A 22,282-nucleotide genomic window follows, 5' to 3' on the forward strand; every position below is an offset into this window, starting at 1 on the left:
AAGTGGGTGTCACTGGTGCGAGCTCGCAAGACTCCCCGCGTGACTGGCAGGAGGGCATGGCTGAGTGAGTAACCAAGTGTGGATGGTGGTTGTGGTTGTGTGTGTGTGTGTGTGTGTGTGTGTGTGTGTGTGTGTGTGTGTGTGTGTGTGTGTGTGTGTGTGTGTGTGTGTGTGTGTGTGTGTGTGTGGGGGGGGGGGGGGGGTGGGGGGGGGGGTGGGGGGGGTGGGGGGGTGGGGGGTGGGGGGGTGGGGGTGGGGGGGGTGGGGGGGTGGGGGGGTGGGGGGGGTGGGGGGGTGGGGGGGTGGGGGGGGTGGGGGGGGGTGGGGGGTGGGGGGGTGGGGGGGGGAAGCAATATACAATATGAAGCCATGCTGTAACATCAGAAATGTTGACAGAACTGATCCAGGTCATTAACCAAGGCAAAACCACAAACATATACAATTTCAAGGCATTGGGTATTGCTTTTCACTCAAAAATTACTACAAATATCTTCCAATTTCAATTCTAAGCTTAATTATATCATATCATATATCATATATCTATATGCTGTTGGCTTCAAGTTAATGCAATTTGATATTCGCTACATATTTTACAGAACCTTAGTGAAAAAAGGAAACGGAAACCTAACCTAGCCATAACTAACACCAACACCACCTACCACTTTTGGGCTAACTCCAGGCATTGTAAAATTTCTCTTGTAGGTGGCCTGGGAGGGCTCTCCTCGCCTCGTCAGTGTGTGAGGCAGTACCCGGGGAAGCATTAGCAAGGCAGCCAACACTAACCCCAGGCGCGTTACTGTTGTTCTTGCTGTGCTCGGCATCCTTAATATCTTGACACTGGTCTTCTCTCTGTTACAGCCTGCAACACACCATTAAGTTAAACCTCCACACATTACTTAGAAAACATAACTGGTAAAAAACCACACACAGTACTACATACTAAGGAAGGAAGGAAACTATCAGGGGAAAGCCCCAAGCCATTACGACTATATAGCATTGGGAAGGGGTCAGGATAAGGATTTGGGATGGGACAGGGGGGAAAAGAATGGTGCCAAACCACTTGGACGGTCGGGGATTGAACGCTGACCTGCATGAAGCGAGACCATCGCTGTACCGTCCACCCTATGTACTGCTAAGCAAAAGTAGCATTTGTCCAATTATGTGTGTATATATTAGGAGGGACACCCGGCAGTGCCCGGGGTTAGTCTGTCTCCTTCCCAATCATCCTTTCCCCACTCTTCCACCACACTTTTTCTGCCTCTTCCACCATCACCCCCAACTCCCTACCCTCACCACTTTTCCCCTCCAACCTCGGACAGACAGACAGACAGACAGACATTTCCCTTTATGTACATTGCAGGGTACCCCAGTTGCACCCGGGTCTCTTACCCACCCTCTTCCAAATCTTTCTACCTCTTCCCCACCCTTCCCTCAAACTATTATCTAGAAGCACTGAAACAATGGTATGGGTCTCAAAATATATGATCACTAAACCCTCTAGAGGGAATACATCACACCATATATTTAACTCTTGACTCCAAAACAAAATTGCTCGGGAGTCTTTATAAATGCCAATATTTCTAAGTGTTTAACTCATGTCGATCCCAACCAGCCTATGTCCATCCCATATGCTACACTCACACCCCTGCAAATTTGAGGGAGGACAGCCCCAAACATCTGGCCTTCAACCTTGGACAGACTCACTCGTATAGTATCTATACTAAAGCCTCATCCAACTTTGCAGGGGAAATGGTCTGGGGTACAGGACAGACAGACTTGTTGGGGGGGGGGGGAAGAATTATCAGGGGAAAGCGCCGCTAAGCCATTACGACTATACAGTATAACACTTGGAAGAGATCAGGATAAGAAATTTTGGATGGGAAGGGGGGGGGGGGAATGTTCCCAACCACTTGGACGGTCGGGGATGGGACAGGGGGGGAGGGAGAAATGGTGCCCAACTACTTGGACGGTCGGGGATTGAACGCCGACCTGCATGAAGCGAGACCGTCGCTCTACCATCCACCCCAAGTGGATGGGCCAGACTAGTTGGGGTTGGCCTAAGTTAAATACTTTAATATCAGCCTGTAAGACTCCCCCCCCCCCCCTCCCCTTCTGCCAGTGAGATATTCATGAAGTCTAAAATGAAATCACGGATGTGTTTTCCCCCATGGAGTTTGACATTGAAAATAACTAAATTCATTTGGGGTTACAGCGATGAAAATGGTGAATAAGGAAGATGGTTATAGTAATGGGGGGGAAGGGAAAAATGAATGGAGATAGGGAGACGAATAGAGAGGCAAAACAGGGGGAGGGGAAAGGAGGTAATGATGAGGGGAAGGGGTAATGATGAGGGGAAGGGGTAATGATGAGGGGAAGGGGTAATGATGAGGGGAAGGGGTAATGATGAGGGGAAGGGGTAATGATGAGGGGAAGGGGTAATGATGAGGGGAAGGGGTAATGATGAGGGGAAGGGGTAATGATGAGGGGAAGGGGTAATGATGAGGGGAAGGGGTAATGATGAGGGGAGAGGTGGGATGATGAGGTGGAAGAGGAGGGATGAAATGAAGACAAGGGGAAGAGGTAAAATAAGGGGAAGTGGTGATAAAATAGGGGGAAAGAAGTGGAAATGGGGAAAAGAAGTGGAAATGGGGAAAAGAAGCAGGGAGAGGTGGAAAAAAGGAGGGAAGAAGGGTTATATATTTATATCTGTATACTGAATATAAATCTCTATCTTTGTTTCTCTATACCTTGACCGTCCCCCACCCCCTTCGTCCACTAACCCCCACCCCCACCCCAGAAGCACTGAAACAACTGAATAGGTCTGTCAGATGGTCGGTTATTGTGTGTTTACCTTTATCCCTCTTACTTTTCTTGTCTTTTCAATGACAACTCTACGGAAATCACCCCCCCCCCCCTCGACACCCAGGAGTGGTCTACACCCCCCCCCCCTTACATCCAGGGGGGTGGTCTACACCCACCTCCCGACACCCAGGGGGAGGGGGGGTGGGTTACACCCCTGGCTTGGTTGGTTGCCTGGCTACCTGGCTTGGTCTTTGCCCTAATCATTGTTGGATATATTTGAAAAAAAAACGAGATTTGTCTTGGCTTGCCCCCACTGTACGTACTTCACAGTTTGCTCTGCTTTCCTTATTTCTGTATGAACGAGTTTAACGAGTCTGGCGTTGTTTTTAACATTGCTGTGCCTGCCTTTAATGTGCCAGCCATATAGGACAATGTTACGCCCACACCCCGATAAACCACCCGCCATAATGCACGATTTCTAATTATGTCCCAGAATGTCGATTTCCAATTTATCGAATGGGAAATTGGATGATCAGAAAGAAGAGGGATGCAAGAGAAGAGATGGGAGAGGAGGGATGCAAGAGATGGGAGAGGATGGATGCAAGAGATGGGAGAGGATGGATGCAAGAGTGAGATGGGAGAGGATGGATGCAAGAGTGAGATGGGAGAGGATGGATGCAAGAGTGAGATGGGAGAGGATGGATGCAAGAGTGAGATGGGAGAGAATCAAGCAGAGAAGAGGTGAGGAAATCGGAAAGAACAGATGAGAAAGATAGAGAAGAGAATATGAAGAGAAGAGAATGAGAAGGAAGAGAAGTAAGACGAGGAAAACGCACTAAACCACTATGACAGGAATACGAGTAGTAAATGAATAGTGGCCATCCCCTTGCTCCATCAGGGGCATGGAACGCCCACCCGACAGCACAAGGACTTGCCACTTATTGTAGACAAATTTAGCACGCGTCATATGATGTGATGGCACAAGTGATTTGAATAATACAACCACTGTGATGGGATCCCTGGATTTGAAGGTTCTCGTAATCCATCCTAGCATTTTTCTGGCAGAAGAAATATTTGCTTGGTTATACTCCCTACGCATCGTTATTCCCAGATCCTTTACATGATGCTTAGCTACTACGGGCAGATTTGATTTTCTTTCGTACCCTGTATTTTGTTTAAGGTTCTCATTTTTACCGTACCCGAGTACCTGGAATTTATCACTGTTAAACATCAAGTTATTTTCTGCTGCCCAGTCGAAAACATTATTAATAATCTGCTTGTAGGTTTTCAATGTCTTCAGCAAAGGAAATTTTTATGCTGATTTTTGTGTTATCTGAAAAGGATGATACGAAGCTGTGACGTATTTTTGTCTATATCCTATATGAGAATAATGAAAAGCAGTGGTGCAAGGACTGTACCCTGAGGTAGAGCTTTTAACCGAACTATTTTATTTGGTTGACTGTTACCTCTGTGTTCTGTTGGACATAAAATTTAATATTCACCGTTCTACTTTACCTGTTATTCCCGTTGACCTCATTTTGTGTGCTATCACTTTATGGTCACATTTATCAAATGCCTTTGTGAAGTCAGTGTATAACACATCTGAGTTTTGTTTTTATTCTAATGCCTCGGTGACTTTGTCGTAGTGGTTAAGTAGCTGTGAGAAGCACGATCTTCTCGCTCTAAATCCATTTTGGCCTGGATTGAGGTCATTGGTCTCCAGGAAACTGGTGACTTGACTCTTTGATCACTCTCTCAAATACTTTTATTATGTGGGGACGTTAGTGCAAGTGGCCTATAATTCTTAGCCAATGTTTTACTCCCTCCCTTGTGTAGAGGGGCTATGTCTGCTGATTTAAGTGCATCTGTGATCTCCCCCGTGTCCAAGCCCTTCCTCCACACTATACCGAGTGCCTGTGCTAGCTGGCACTTTGCATTTTGTTTATAAATATTAAATTCGACGAGTCTGTACCCGGGGCAGACTGCATGGCCTGTCAATTTCCACTTTCAAAATCTGCCACGCTCGTGTTTATATCAGTTATATATTCAAGGGTTTGGATATCACGCAAAGAAGTTGACCAGATCTTCCATTTTCGTGCTGTGCTGAGGGAGGGAGGAACGTGGGTGGTGGAGGGAGGGCGGGCGGGCCTGAGGAAGCAATATGGTGAATGAATGAGCTGACCCACGTGAGCCAGCCGCCTCCCGAGGTATGGTATCACAGCTTTAAGTTCCTGGCCACTCCTCCCTCCCTGCTGCTGCTGCTGCTGCTGCTGCTGCTGCTGCTACCGCTACCCCAGCAGCTGGTTCTCCTGCACATGTTCTTGGAATTTATGGTACTGAGGGACATCTTTAGTCTTAATTCTTTAGTTTTCCATGAACACTGTGCCAACCTGTTTACAACCATATCCCCCAATTACTGAATGATCAATTTCTGGACCAGCAGCAATAAACTCTTGGAATTTCTGGACCAGCAGCAATAAACTCTTGGAATTTCTGGACCAGCAGCAATAAACTCTTGGAATATCTGGACCATTTGCTCTACATTCTTAGAATTTATAGACCATTTGCTCAACATTCTTGACCATATGCTATTCATTCTTGCTATTTCTGACCCGTTGGTTCTTGCAGTTTCTCGTGCGGCTGCTGTCGTGTTCTGCACTGTTACTGGTCGAGGTTTGCTCGACTCCTGGAGCTCCCAACACTTAAATGGTACAACCTTATGGGGTCGACCCAGGTACCACCCGAGTGACACCTAAATATATGAATTAGAATAAACTATAAAACTCTACGGACTCTGCCCTGAACATTTCATATATACCGACTTAATAAGGGCGCATTGGGGTAGACCCAACCCTCCTTAAAGGTTATGGAGATCAATACCGGACCCCCCTATGACTATCCCCCTATACCCATCAGTCACCCTGCAAAGATTTGCGAGGCTAGCGCCAAGCATCTGAGCCTGTAATACTGAACAGACATCCTGCTTTATAGATATACCATTTAGGAGAAATTGGGAGGACTTTTGGCGAGCTGCTGGCTTCATGCCCCCATCGAGGCCACTAGATAGTAGCTCAGGTAAATTCAGGCAATACTCTTTGTAAATGGATCTGGTTCTGCTGCTCTTGCCTCTATTTCAACAGCATCTACTTATATAATTAACACAAGTATTTAAAGCGTTGCTCTTAACACGTGGCTTCACTGGTACTCTGGTGATGACGTTAAATATTGTTGAAACTATCATAAAAAACTGTTCTCTCACCCAGATCTATTCTGTTACCCGGCAGTGTGTGTTCCATACATCATGAACCTTATTGGTCCATACGAGGCAGCTGTTATTTATATCCAACCAAACTATTTCATCAATCAACAACTATTTCCAAACCAAAATTTACCCAGGTCTTCCCCCAAGGAAAGTTTGCAATAACTGGAATTAACATTCCAGTTATTTAACTGGAATTACGTTTGTCATCCCATTTACACACATTAAAGCGAATATATGTACATTCTATAGTACGGAGACCAAAACTGAGCTGAATACTGTAAATGGGCCCTAACAAGGACAAATTAAAAGGTGTAGAATAATAGTTATGTTGCTAACGTCAGAGACAAGTCCCAGTATACGATGCGTTTTGTTCCCTGCATTAATGCATTCATTTTTTGCCTTAAGGTAACTATTATTATTATTCCAGAAGATCAGCAGCCTCACGTTTTTCAATATTAAACTATTTGTCACGATTTCGTCCAATTTAAAAGCTAATCCAAGCTCGTCCAGTAACGAGTTTTGTCTTCCTCTGAAGACAAACTCGTTTCCCGGCCTATTATTGAATCGTCTGAAAATTTGTAAATATTGCTGTTCAGTCCTCTGCTAAAATCGTTAAATGATTTAAACATGAGGTGCAGGACATAGCCCCGGGGGACACACAACAGTCCCCACTCGGTCTTAACTCTGCTAAATCTTTTACCTTAAAATAAGCAAACCCACTTAGAATAACCCCTTAATACAGCGTGCGTTTATAAGGCGTCTGGTGAGGCTCTGTATCAAAAGCCATATTAAACTAAATGAATATAACCTCACAATCCCTCCCGCTGCAGGAAATATTTCGGAAAAGCACGAGTGAGTGTTAAATACGAGCGACTCTTAATAAAACCATTTTGTGAATCTGTTGACAAAAATGCGTTCCCAGTTGACATCTTCATTAATGCGAGAAAAGTCTTTCATGCCGTAAATCACAATACTCGCCTAATTATACTTTATTATTATGGAATTCGCGGCCTTGCTCTGAACTATATGTATGCACTATATCATATCTCAACAACCCGTCCTCGTCAACAAACGCCAAATGCTTTGCTAGATCCAACCACCAAACTATTTATGAATGGAAAATACTTGACCCGTCCTCAAGCCAGGTTCGTTGAAGCGGCGGCATTAGAAATGTGTAGAATAATAAACCCCACATTGTTTGAGTTTGGTTAACACTGCCAAATATTGATATTGTTCTTAAAATTATCCCCCCCCCTTCCACTAGGCACCAGCAAGATGGCGTAAGTTTGGCGGTTGGTAAATGCTAATCATCTTGTTTGATAGTCTGTCCACTTGACAGCTCAGCAGGTCCTAGCTGCGTCTGGGCAAGTGACAGGATGAACAACCCAGCAAGTTTTCTTTCTATTGGGGGGGGGGGGGGGTTGTCCATGCTGCTAAACCGGTATGTTCCCTCATAGGAACAGTGAGGCTGCCCAATAAACTCTACCTTGGGGCAAAATTAATATTAGTAACTCTGCAAATGTTTCATCCGCGTTCTACAAATACAAATAATTGGCAGCAGAACCTAAACACCTAATCTAACCTATGCGTATATGCATTAATATATTATAATATTAATTTATATTTGAGAAAATTCCCGTTTTGAATGAACAGCCTGTAAAAGTTTATGACTGCGTCTGCGGGGTCGACCGCGGGATGGAATGGACTTAAGAGTCGAGGACGGGTTGCTCACGACAATACACTGGTTCCAGCCCGTGCTGCTTGGAACTGTTTGGTCTGAGTAGCTGAATCTAAAACAACACGAGCAATCAATGTTAAATTTGATGGAAGTGGAAGGGACCGGACGCCGCTTTAAGGAGCCTGGTCTGAGGACGGGATGACTACTCAGGACTGGTATGGGGTGCATAATTAACCAAACTGATAAGGCAAGTAACCTCTCTAGTTATACCTACCAACAATGCTGCCGTTCAAGTCGACACGTCCCAGCCTGAGGCAATTTGTCATTTTACACCTTATCACTGACAATACAATGATTAGATCTCTGCTGTGTTGAACCGCATTTAAAAAGTGCACATAGCTAGAAAATTCTGGACTAAGTCCCTGATTTTTTGTCCTCGTCGAGGCCGCCAAAGATGGCGACTCTGGTAAATTACCCAACCACGACATGACGCTCTTAAGCGAATTTCCCCGATATGAATATTTCACCGGTAAAGTAAAAATAGACGCCAGCGATCACTGTCTCCTGACGTTCCAATATGCAGCGACGACAGTATTGATGGAAGACAAGACGAAGATATTACAGGGGGATACCAAGGCGTGTGGGAGGTCCACCACAGGGCAGGATAGGTGTACCGTGGTGTGTGGGTGGTCCACCACAAGGGCAGGATAGGTATACCGTGGCGTGTGGGAGGTCCACCACAGGGCAGGATAGGTATACCGTGGCGTGTGGGAGGTCCACCACAGGGCAGGATAGGTATACCGTGGCGTGTGGGAGGTCCACCACAGGGCAGGATAGGTATACCGTGGCGTGTGGGAGGTCCACCACAGGGGCAGGATAGGTATACCGTGGCGTGTGGGAGGTCCACCACAGGGCAGGATAGGTATACCGTGGCGTGTGGGAGGTCCACCCCAGGGCAGGATAGGTGTACCGTGAGGTACTCCTATCCTGCCCTACTCCTATCCTGAGGTACTCCTAGCTGGGCGCTGCCGTCAGCGTTGTCGTCTCCTCCACACTAAAGGCTGTTTTTAGCCATGTCCGTTCCGGCGCTAAGACTCTGGCTGACCCGCCCGCTGATTGTCTATTACTGGGCAAATAACTGACAGGGGAAACTAACAGTAGTGCTGAAGGAAACAGTTGGGGAGGCCCATCACTACAGTGCATGACGGTAACTACCAACTAACTGGTAGTTGGAGTGCCTGTTGCTCCACCGAGCACGACTGCTAACTGTAAACTTACATTTCCACGACACATTCTACGTCCCCAAACACAAAGCCTTTATCACAAGCGAGTCTGCGTCCTCCCATAATAGGTTAATTTATTTAATAACATTTATACCATTAGTTTTCACAGCCTATGAAAACGTAGGTTCGCCCAAAATGGTTCGACAATGAATAACCTAACTGTTGTTGTTTTAGATTTAGCTACTCAGAACAAAATATCTATGTAGCACGGGCTATAGTGAACCCGAAATCGAGTTCGGTTATTTGCGATAACCTTGTTACTGTGATATTTGCGTCATAGTTTTAAATGGAGGTGGGGTTTCCTCCTTTCCCCCCCCCCCCCCGTTTCTTTTTCGCTTCTGTTTTAGCGCACTGGTTTTAGTCTTGTTTTAATAACATTATCTTGGTGGAGGATGTAGATGCAGAATGTTCACCGTGTCCCATTCGACTGTCGACGAATGGAACACTCGTCAACAATCATTGTAGTTGCTGTGGAATTTGTACCTAATGCAGCTGCTGTCGTTGGATTAATGTTGAGTTTAATGCGCAGAGCTTCAGTTGCTTCACATTCCAGTAAGTAATGCAATAGTGGCGCCGCCGCTTCTGTTCCACAGATATGAGACTATTGGTTTTATTACCTCCCAGCAGCACTTGTAACCAAGTCTGTGTATGACTACTGTAATGTCTCTGGATATCATTTTGCCAGGCTTGAAAGAGTAGTACCCAGTGGCGTGTTCGTACCATATTGCAGTGGACTTCTTCCACTACTTTGACTGTGGCGACTTTTGTTGGGACACCTCCAAAGGATACCTGATCAACCAGGCTGTGACTCATACGTCAGGCTGCGAGCAGCCGCGTCTAACAGCCTGGTTGATCAGTCCAGCAACCAGGAGGCCTGGTCGACGACCGGGCCGCGGGGACACTAAGCCCCGGAAGCACCTCAAGGTAGCCTCAAGGTAGGTAGGGAGTATTTTTTTCCTTGATTTGCTCCTTAATCTGTGAAAAACTTTAAGGCATTTTAACCTGTACGACCTAACTTCGTTATCACCGTGTCTCCTGTGCGAGGCAAGTATTCGACCTAGATTGATTGATAAAGATTAGCCACCTAAAAGGTGGTACGGGCATGAATAGCCCGTAAGTGGTGGCCCTTTTGAGCCATTACCAGTATCAAGAGCCGATACTGGAGATCTGTGAAGGTGTGACTGCACCCTGCGTGACGGGAGATGTCTCCTGTCTATTCGACCTAACTTTTTCCAGCCCACCATAAGCTGACACACCACCACCCACACTAACAACCTCGCTGAACTTTACACGCGGGTTTGATAACCCGTGTGTAGTGTCAATGAATGACAATTAGTGACACTACAATTTTCATTTACTGTGTCAATTAAAACCTGAAGAATGTACATTTACAATACCTTTATTTTCAGTAAATATAATTAAAATTGTACGGTTGTATTAAGCGTACACTTATGAATGCGTGTATTGAGGCAGCGGCCGATGACTCTCTAATAATGGTCAAGAATAATTTTAAGCGAAAATAAAGAATCGTTTTAGGTATACTTCGGTTTAAAATAATAACTGGCATGAAAAACGAGTCATGCTAATGTTTCTGAGAGATCTTGTGCAGCCAAGGAAACCTGCCACAATCTGAAAAAGTTTATCTTTTAATGTTACTTAGAGAAAATATGAACCGTCCTTGAAAAAGACTAGTGACAGCCCGCTCTCTATATTTGCCACTCCGTACAAAAATATAACTATTTTGCCAAACCGCAAACGTACAAGGCCAAGCAACCCACTTAACCTATTGAGGCCGATGCATGGAAAACGTCAACATTACGGTAGATCTCGTAGAAAATGAGACGCATTAGGCGCGAGGACGGATAAAAACCAGTAAGGAAAGTCCAGACCCTTTATAATTAATGCCACCCACGTTTAGAATTAGAAGCGCGACACATCAAGTGCCCTCAACACATCACCTCACCCAGTCTCATCACTAGAAGCATCAACATTTTATTATTCACATTCGAAGCCGTTCCAGTTCCATCAGCTGTCGCTGACCACCTGCGTGACGCCACAGCTGCAAGTCAAACAGATACCAATATTGTTCAAGGTCACTCAACGTATTTTATACCGCCAGAAAGTTAACGCGGCGCGCGTGTTCCATCCAGCCTTAGCAATTTCAATTCAACTGTGAAGGCTTTTGTTAAATACAAACCTCAGAATAAGCCATCTAAATATAACCGCACGGGGATAACCAGTAGGAGCCATGAATATGTACGTGGCAGGTGCGTCGTACACGGGGGAGGAAATCCCGACCATTTTACCTGACAGCGCCGGAGGCTGGTGGCGGTAATTCCCAGCCTCTGTCCTCTTCCTCCTCTGCCCTCCTAACCAATATGCTTTATCGCGTGTAAAGCATGTATGGTCCCCAAGCTATATTTATACAACAGTAAACTTGATGCCCTCTCATAACGCTCCACCCTAGACCCCCAAGGTGAACAAGGGCATAGCGCTTTGCATCAACTCCGGAAGCCTAAAGTGAAGCCTATGAGTACTCACCTCTAGGCCACCAAGATGAACATGCCATAGTGCCTGCCATTCACTCTAGAGGCTTAGTGTGTAGCCCTTGAGGGGTCGAGTTATCTTTTATAAGGTATCGTTAAATGTCTAAATGTTAAATAATCATCTTTAAATTAATAATAATTATGTCAGCGAAAGACAGTTTATACATACAGTATATGTTAGGTTTATATCTAGGTCCCCCCCCCCCTCTCCCAGGGCCGAATTACCGACCCTCCCCAGGATCTCCTGAGTACCTACTTACTGCTAGGTGAATAGGACATTAGGTGATAGGAAATGCGCCCAACCATTTCTGTCCCACCCGGAATTCGAACCCAGAATGCTCGACAAGTCGAGAATGACCCCGAATGTACTATCGTAACCCTAATTGAAGTCTACTTACTCCCCCATTTTCTATTATAAGTTTGTAATACTTATTGTTATTACTGACCACTAGTATTATGGTCAATACTAGTGTTACTAATTTTACACACACACAGTCTGTACACCAGTAGATTGACGGTTAAGAGGCGGGACCGAAGAGCTCAACCCCCGCAAGCACAACTAGGCGAGTACACACTGATCCAAGCATGCGTAATAACCACACGTGAAGAATTGGAGAATGCTAAACACGTTTTCGGCTGAATGCATGATTAATTAGTGTATGCTCTTGTAGCATTTTATGGATATTGCGCCACAAAATTCCATTAGTGATGTCATTACTTAGCATCGTGAGGTTGAGACAAGTGAGACCGGGGTGGCACGTGTGACCACGTGAGACCGGGGTGGCACGTGCGACCACGTGAGACCGGGGTGGCACGTGTGACCAAGTGAGACCGGGGTGGCACGTGTGACCACCACGTGAGACGGGGTCATTAGTACCAGAATTGAGAGGCCTCAGATATGAGGGCAGGTTGAGGGAGCTCGCCCTCAACCTTAGAAGAGAAAAATCAGAGGAGATATAGCAATGTACATGATCCTGGGGGAAAATTGATAAAGGAAGCACATTTAAATTAAAGAGAGATAAGACAAGGGTCATCAGTGAAAGCTGGACACGCAACAGAGTCGAAGAGATAGATGTAAGTAGGTTATTGTTCCTAGTACGGGTGGGCGTCAAGTAGAACCATTGAAGAGGTTGCTGAAGCCAATTCCATCCACGACTTTTAAAAAAGAACAATAATGAAAACATTAATGTTGAGAGGGGAAATAAGCGCGTCAGGTATAAACGGCTAGAAGGTGGGGCATTAAGAGTTAGATCTCGCTACTCCGCAGTCAAAATGGGTAAACACAAACACGAGGCCCGGTGGCAGGTGGGGGGAAACTGATGAGATCAGGCAAGTCTAGAAGTTAGGGCAGCACGGAAGGCCTGGAGACAAAATGGGGGAGAAAAGCTGGAACTGGGGCAGTGGGGGGAGGTGAGGGGTCGGGAGGTGAAGGTGGTGCTACACACCTGTGACGTCACCACCACCACGTATGCACAATGCCACACAATATTCCCAACTTTCCGCCTCGTCACCTTTCCGCGCCAAAAAAAATCTGATGTAAAAAAAAGAACTTTTCAACTCACTGCAAAAAGAATTACCACAGCACACGTTTTATCACTAGGCCTATGGTAAAACATGGGGTTTAAAACTGACGCTAGAATGCTGATAATGGAAATCCTTGGGTTCTTACTACAATACATGACTTGGCATTTTTGTTTTTATTAACACGCTCCCGTGCACAGTATAGGTCAAAGAGCTGCTAAGGTGTTCACTTAATATCGCAAACTCGCATCAAAGAAACACCAGGACTGTGGGGCTAGTTTGCTGCCTACACTAGTAAACTTGGGGTCGAGGGGGAAGATATTGCAATATGACAGTATGGAGTTGCAGTACAATACTTACATTGTCAGAGCATAAGACAGTGGTGAGAGTAAACAAACTGCAGGTAATATTGTACAAGGTCACCGAGAGAGAGAGTTGACAACTTCATGCCACTCTCAACTTCAAGAATCCCAATCCCTTATATTTATTTATTTATTTATATACAAGAAGGTACATTGGGTTTGTGAGAATACATAGCATAGTATTTACAATCTTGTAAAGCCACTAGTACGCGCAGCGTTTCGGGCAGGTCATCTTGGATACCAACTATATCTTAGATACCAACTTCCTGCCCGATAACCTAGCACAAGTGTGTGTGTACACAGAGGGGGAGACGGCTTGTCTGGGTGCCTCATTGTTATCTACGGGCTCGAGCCAACAATACAACTTTACCACGCACTCAACACCACTCGAGTTCCTCATAATACTGCCTGACGCGCGCCGCACCTGATCAAAGTCACGCAAACACCAACAATCTTTCCAAAAATGTTAATTCACACTAATTAAGTGCGCAGTAGGCAGCACTGCTACTCCTGGCATAGTCAATATGCCTGCACGTAACCAAATTAACCACCAGCGTTACCTTCGGCCAGGTGTGGAGATGAATTGGAAATTCAGTGAACGTGTGGAGGAAGGGGGAGAGCGTGGTAGCGTTGCATTCCCCAGCGGTGTCAACCACAGACTGGATGCACATCAGCGCCGGCCACCTCGCCTCCACCCACTAACTGTTCACACGCCCCGTGGACGTATCCACGTACGCATGCACCATTATACATCTATAAAATACACTTATTCCTTTTACATTTAGGTTTAATTTTCCTCCGAGCGAGTTCCTAATTTATTGGGCAAGTTCACCTACGATGAACTCTCTATTCAGTAAAAGTATTCCTATATATAATGGTATATTTTAAATCAACTAATTGACCCTTCAACGCTGTATCTTTCATTGTTGTAATATAAATTCATTATTTTAAACATTCACTTCATTATTAATCTTCACAATCATCTGCGTCTCATCTTCCCCGGTATCTTAGCATCATCTGCAAACATGTTCATATAATTCTGTATTCATCCTGGTAGGTCGTTTATGTAGATGATGAACATTACCGGTGCAAGAACTGAACCCTGTGGTACTCTACTAGTAACACTCCTCCAGTCTGATACATTGTCTCTGATTACTGCCCTCATTTGTCTGACAGAACATTTTTTCATCCATGTCAGAAGTCTCCCTGTCACCCCTTCAGCATGTTCCAGTTTCCAGAACAGCCTCTCGTGTGGGACTATTATCAAAAGCCTGTTTTAGGTCCAGATACAGTCAATCCAACCACCTCTTTCCTGTAGTATCTCTGTGGCTCTGTTATAAAAGCTAAGTAGATTCGTTATACAGAATCTTTCTGTTCGAAAACCATACTGTCTGTCCGTTATTGTCATTACTCTCTAGGTGATCAACCCATTTAGATTTAACTATTTTTTCTAGTGTTTTGACTACCATACTTGTTAATGACACGGGTCTATAAGTTAGAGGATCTTCTCGACTACCATTTTTATAAGATTGGTACTGTTTGCCTTTTTCCATATATCTGCTAAGATTCCTGTGCACAACGATGTCTGGAATATTAATTGGAATAGAATGCTCAGCATTCAATTAAACTCCACATTCTCGCAGCACCCAAGGTGAAACTCCATCAGGTCCAACCGCTTTATTTCTTTCTAGCTCCATGAGTATTTTTCCACTTCGTCTTGAGACACCTCTTATGTATTCTATGGCGTGTTCTGGAACTGGTATTTGGCCCGGCTCTCTGAAATCCTCATTTTGTACATACACACTTTGGAGCTGTTCATTTAGAATTTCACACATTTCTTTTTTATTCTTAACAGTCCTGTTCCCCATTTTCAATCACTGGATTTTCTCTTTTACATGCAGCTTGCTTTTAATTAATGAATTTATGAAAAAGGCCTGGATCTGTTTTACATTTGTCCACTATACTTTTCTCAAAGTTCCTTTCTGCCTCTCTCCTCACTGCTGTGTAACTGTTTTTTGCTTGTTTGTAATGCTGATATGTTTGCGGGTTAGGCCTCTTCCAATATTGAACCCATTTTCTTGTCTTTTCCTCTCTGGCCCTCTCACAATTTTTGTTGAACCAATCCTGAGTTCTGGTCCTGCATCTGTTTTGGTATGAATGTTTTTGTGCCTTTGTGGTAAAGTGTCATACATTCGTAGCCACTGCATAGGGGCGAAGCTAATGTCATATCGGCTGGAGGCTCGCTCGAGTGCTCGACCATTGGTGTTTTGATCGTCAGGTCAGCCGGGTCGAGCTTGCGTTAAGGTTGGTAAAATGTAATTTCTTTATTATATACGGTGCTTAAACCGTATGGCTTGTCTTATTGCAGGTTACTACGCTGCAATTATATGATCAATAAAGCTTCAAGTTGGGTGATGCCTTTGTTTTACCACAGCCTTCATCGTATATTTCGCAAAATTTGGCATACATCTCATTTACTTCCTTGCCTAGCAACAAGTCTGTCCAATTAAACTCATTCAAGAATCTTCAAAGTTCCCCATAGTGTCATCTCTTTAAATAGTTTGTCAACGTTTCAATGTCCCCATTCTCTTCTAGATTATATCGCAAACATATTTCATTTTCAACAGGATATGATCACTCTTTTTCCCAAGGGAGGAAGGTACTGGATGTCAAATAGCTCCTCTTTTTTCCTGAAGAATATTAGATCCAGTATTGATGGGACATCCCCTTCCTTTATTCTTGTAGACTGCTTCACGTGTCGATACATGAATGTCTCTAGAATGAGGTTTACAAATCTGCCTGTCCAAATGTCCTACGTTCTTGCTTCGTAGGCCTCCCAGTCTATTGCATTTAAGTTGAAATCTCCCAGTACCAACAATCATGACTTGGCTCTATCTGCCCTTACTACAATCTCACTTGTGATCATCATGAGGCCTTCTCATTTGTCATCTAGTTCCTCCTTTGTCCATGTGTTGCTTGCTGGTGGGCTGTAGGCATTTACAATTATCAGTATCATCCTGATTCCAGACCTGCAATGCCAATATGTCAACTTCTCTAGGGTTTTCGATTATTAACTCTCTTACCTTCAGGTGTGTGTATTTACTATGTGCATCTGCAGAATCGAGCTATTAGCTCTTGGACCCTGCCTTTCTAACCAATTTTTATATTTCCTCAACAATATCTATTATATATATTTCACACACATCCCCAGGAAGCAGCCTATAGCAGCTGTATAACTCCCAGGTACCTATTTAATGCTAGGTGAACAGAGCACCAGGGTGAAAGAAACTCTGCCCATTTGTTTCTACTTCTGCCGAGGATCAAACCCAGCCCTTAGGACTACGACTCCAGAGCGCTGTCCACTCGGCTGCGAGCCGCCCCCCCCCCCCCAACCCTATGTATGTATATATGCATATACGTACTCGCCTAGTACAGCTTGCAGGGGCTGAGCTTTGGCACTTTGGTCCAGCCTCTCAACTGTCAATCAACTGGTGTACAGATTCTTGACCCTACTGGGCTCTATCAAATCTACACTTGAAACTGTGTATGGAGTCGGCCTCCACCACATCACTGCTTAATGCATTCCATTTGTTAACTACTCTTACACTAAAGAAATTCTTTCTAATGTCTCTATACTAGTACTAGTACAGAGACATTAGTACTAAATGTACTAGGTGGAAGCCTAGTACATTTGGGTACTAGGCTTCCACCTGTGTCCTCTTGTTCGTGTTCCACCCGTGCTAAATAGTTTGTCTTTATCCACCCTGTCAATTTCACTGAGAATTTTGTAGGTGGTTATCATGTCTATCTTTAGTTTCTCTCTTCCAGGGACATGCGGTTCAGCTCCCTTAGCCTTTCCTTGATGCCCATACCTCTCAGTTCTGGGACTAGTCAAGTGGCATACCTCTGAATCTTCTCTAACTTTGTCTTGTGTTTAACTAAGTATGGATGCCAGGCTGGAGCTACATACAGTTCTCCAAAATTGGTCTGACATAAGCGGTATACAAGGTCCTGAACGATTCCTTACACAAGTTTCTAAAGGCAGTTCTTACGTTGACTAATCTAGCATATATATTTGTGTATGTATAAAAAATCAAATTGGTTTGATTTGATATTATTATGCTGTACTTTATTAAGCACATGAATTACTGAAATAATTAGGTTAGAATAGGATAGGTTAGGTTTGGTAGGTTAGGTTCGATTAGGTCATATTTCTACATTAGTTTTAATTACAATTAAAAAAAATACCTGTATATAATGGAAAGATTCATCATTCCATAAGAAATATATACAATACACAATTTCAGGAAAGCTCGGCTTGTTAGGCTAATTGGGTCTTGCATACTAGCCCAAGTAGTGCATTCTGGCCTTCAGGTACAACATATACAGTATATAGATACATAGATGAAGAACTCCTCTTTCAGCTAAGCCCTGATGCTATAAAAATAGTTAGAGGGATAGAAGCCCTACATCAGAAGATAGTAAATAAAGAATATGTGGTCATATTCAATGAGACATGTTCAAAAGAAAACCTACTGCCAGTATACACCAGTATATAGATACTGTATGTATATCATTTTGGAATCAATGTTACCAGTAATTTATTTTCTTAGGTCTCACTATTTATTTTATAATACAGTATCTATTTGATATTCCATTTAAGAGTCAACCAAAGGAAACGTCCCATGCAAATAAACAGTCCTAAATGCAATCATATGTACTTCCTTTATCCAACTGAAAAAGAGAAACAAAGAAATAGGTAATTAACACCATGTAGGCATTTATATATGTTACACAAAGTACCATAAATCCCAAACATTGCTTCCTTCTAATTAAGCCAATTGTGTTTACTATTATTGTAAGTATTAAATAAGGTACTATAAATCTACTTTCAAAATATTTACCACAATCTATATAATCTAAAATAAAATCAAAGTCCTTATTCATAAATGATTGTACATATGGTGAATGTAGTATACAGTACATGGATTTTGCTAAAGCTTTCGATGAAGGTACCACATGAAAGACTGGCAAGGAAATTACAGGCTCATGGAATTAATGGTAAAATATTAGAATGGAGAAAACAATGGTTGAAGGAAAGAAAACAAGGGGTCATGCTAAAGGAACGAATCTGGAGAAATGTGATAAGTGGGATGCCACAATGATCCATTTTGGAACCTACCCTTTTTGTCATACACATCAACAACATAGATGAGAATATTACAAACCACATCATCAAATTTGTAGATGACACAAATATTTATGGTAAAGTGGAAAATAATAATAATATTGAAGCCTTACAAAGAGATCTTCATGAACTCCGCAAATGGTCAAAAGACTGGCAGATGCTTTTCAATATCAACAAATGCAAGACCATGCATGTAGGGCATAACAACCCATGCCATGACTACCAAATTAATAGCATTACAGCAGATGAAGAAGAAAAGGATCTTAAGAGTCAAAATCCGCCACTCATTAAAAGTTGCACAACAGGTGGGGGCAGCAGTCAGAAAAGCTAACCAAACTCTTGGGATAAAAAGCTGCAACACCGGGCAACAAAAGTAATTCCAGAGCTAAACTCATCTCCCGTATCAGGAACGCTTGAAGGCCACAGGGCTAATGACACTGTAAACCAGGTATGACAGGGCAGATCTCATTGACACTTTTAAAACACACACTGAACAAGTTAGAGGATGTTGATCTGAATACCTTCTTCAGAAGGTCACATGTAACACAAACAAGGAGCAATGGTTTCAAACTCAACAAGACACATTGTAGGACTGAGAACACGAGATGCTTTTTTACCCACAGGGTTATTAACCCATGGAACTGCCTACCCACCGAAGTCATAACTGCCGAAACTGTGTTGTTTAAAATATACAGTACCTAAAATAGATCAAGAAAAATGAGGGAGGGGGGGGGGAAGAGACCTTCGACAAGATGCCAGTTTCTTGTCCTCATCAAGGCCACTAGGGTTAGTTGCCCTCAGGTAAATCAGGTAAATTTAGAATTGGGAAAGTTTAGATAAAAAACACAGTACTGTACAGTACATTAATTACATTAGCATCACAATAACATCACTGCAGGTAGACATCATCATTTTCAGAATCAGAAATTTAATCCATAACTTGTACAAATCATTACAATGCTGGCTAGACTAAACAGGTACTGTATATACAGTAGCAGTCTAAATAAAATTTACATTTTAGGCATAAAGTGAGTGACGGTTAGCTAACAATCTAAAAGATGATATACTGTACAGTATCGTAAAGACAAAGTGAGGTTTAACATTAGAGCAGGAAGATATACACTGGCACAATTTATATCACAAAATTAAGATGATGAGAATTAGAGTACTGTATACTTTATTACTAGTAACAAATTATATTTTCAAAATTAATTTGGTGTATATTCCTGTCATTGATCTTTGAGCCTATTTCACCTAGAGCTCTCTTGAATTTTGGCCTTTATCAGTGATGTCTTCAAGCCATTTAAATATTTAACAAAGTTGAAGTAATCATCAACAGTGAAGCCTGCAAAATTTAATAGTAATAACTCATTATTGTCACTGCAGCCATTATCAAAGAAGGTTCTAATTTTGAGTGTACTGTCCCCTGGCTTTCCTCCTCAGGGTCAGGACAATATTTATTACATTACACCAGATTAATTATGTTTATGCGGAATTATGGCAGCATTAACAACATTAAAATTTTGCATAGAATTAGCCTTGTCCTAATATTCAGAGAATTTTTTTTTTTGCATGGTACTCAACAATGAGTATAGGTACTCGCCTACACAGCCAGACCACAACAATGAGTACAGGTACTCACCAACACAACCAGACCACAACAATGAGTACAGGTACTCACCCAGTACCCATACCTCGGCAGATCTTTCCGGGGAAAGAACACTTCAAGCGGATGTATATTTCCTTGCGACGGAGCGATGTGGAGGGATAATGCGATGGTGGAGGTGTTGTAGAGCAGCTGCGAGAGGCAGCAGCCTCAGCAGCGGTGAGAGGAGACAAACAGCTGTGAGAGGTAGCAGCAGCAGCTGTGGCCCCCAGCCTCCGCCAGCGCTCCAGTCAATGACAGGTAAATAGAGAAAACCTGCTCTCCGCTCCACGGAAAACGCATCTTTCCTCTCGTTCATGGATTTCCTCATGTTTTTATCGTGTAAGACACTGCTAAGTCTATTTTATGCAATTTTGATGTAAAACTGTATTCAGAAATGTGTTTTATTTTTTGTGGGAATGGCCCTGGATTATATTCTTTTTTTTTGTATTCCTCCCCGAGGCCTACACGCACATGTCCGCACTCACAAACGTACACACACACACACACACACACTCACGCATACACACACACACACATACACATACACATACACATACACATACACATACACATACACACACACACACACACACACACACACACACACACACACACACACACACCGAATTTCTTTCACCCCGAATGCCCCTGTTACCTAGCAGTAAATAGGTACCTAGGAGTTAGTCAGCTGTCACGGGCTGCTTCCTGTGGTGTGTGTGTGGGGGGGGGGGGTTAAAAAAAAGTAGTTAACAGCTTTTTTTATTATTATTATTCTCTACCACAGACGTGGCCACACATTTACAATACTAACCAACATATATACATTTTCTTCTGTCCTCCATGGACAGGGTTAGAGATGTGTTAAACATATTGTTCAGGGGTTTATTGAACAATCAACCACAGAAGGTGATTTTGGTGCTTTTTAAAATGTTAAGCTAACCTACAGACGTAAATACATAGATACAGATTTACGTATGCCCTACATAAAGTGTTCGATGTGTCATTTACAGTGTCATTAATGTGCATTTACAAAGGTGAAATGTAATTCTGATCAGCTTCCATATATACTTTGTACACATACATACACATACACACACACATATACGTACATATACATATATACACACACATGCATTCACATACATTTGTCTCTTTTACTCTGACAGGGTGAGATAGCTGATAGAGAAACGTGTGCAATTAATCACTTAATCACCGAAGGTGATTAAGATGCTTTTACAAGCTCAGATTATATAGTTACATCACATACATTGTATAATTGATTCATTACATGGTTAATCTTGGGTACAAGTCCAATATATCAAGTGTTCCAGTACTCATATAGTAATTACACAGTTCAGCATACCTTAGCCCAGGAGGGCGAAAGTCAGTCAATATGGGACATTCTACAATATAATGTTCAAGAGAGTGCATGTTTTCTCTTTCACAAAGTTGACACATTGTGTACTCGACATTTGGGTTTTGAGAAAGCTGTCGGATACGTCTATATCCCAGGCGTATTCTGGCCACTATAACATCACATTGCCGGGTTCTTGTTCTATTAGTCACATATGTGAATGTCTCCTCACGATATCTATCATAATATTTAATGCTACAACTTTCAGGTCTTTGTGAATTTGTTAGGTCGGTGAGATCTTCATTAGATATTTGTTTAAGTATTCTCTTTGTCACTCCTAATGAAACACCCATATCAATTTCTACCACTGGTTTTCTACAGGCTGTCTTTGCAAGCATATCAACAGTGTCATGCCTTGAGATGCCAACATGTGATGGTATCCATAGGAATTTAATTTCAAATCTCTCTTTCTTTTGTAGCTAAAACATTCATTCGAATAGCACTGACTATTTTCTGGGTGTCACTACTATGTGCGTTCAATGCCAGGAGTGTACTCTGCGAATCACAGTATATAAGTCCACTGCCTTTGTCTTTTAAAAATTCAGTGGCAAGGTATATGCCTGCAAGTTCGGTTTGAG

The 22,282-nt window shown here is 43.1% G+C and overlaps 1 protein-coding gene across 9 annotated transcripts in view; it reads right to left on the reverse strand.

The window, feature by feature from the left end:
* LOC123757522 (peptidyl-glycine alpha-amidating monooxygenase A) overlaps window positions 1-20,550 on the reverse strand; it is a 59,096-nt gene extending 38,546 nt beyond the window's left edge. For 3 of the 9 annotated variants that reach the window (XM_045741234.2, XM_069327106.1, XM_069327105.1), the window contains exons 1-2: window positions 14,015-14,151; window positions 660-859 (exon numbers count right to left, since the gene is read on the reverse strand). In XM_045741234.2, the coding sequence (XP_045597190.2) occupies window positions 660-821 (162 nt within the window). In that variant the 5' untranslated portion in view covers window positions 822-859; window positions 14,015-14,151. Of the gene's footprint in view, window positions 1-659; window positions 860-14,014; window positions 14,155-20,323 lie in introns of those variants that run through there. The other 6 variants (XM_045741236.2, XM_069327107.1, XM_045741233.2 and 3 more) reach the window with 5 other exon arrangements.
* Window positions 20,551-22,282: the final 1,732 nt, after the last annotated feature.

Source organism: Procambarus clarkii, chromosome 19 (genome assembly GCF_040958095.1).
Source record: "Procambarus clarkii isolate CNS0578487 chromosome 19, FALCON_Pclarkii_2.0, whole genome shotgun sequence".
Lineage (NCBI taxonomy): Eukaryota > Metazoa > Arthropoda > Malacostraca > Decapoda > Cambaridae > Procambarus > Procambarus clarkii.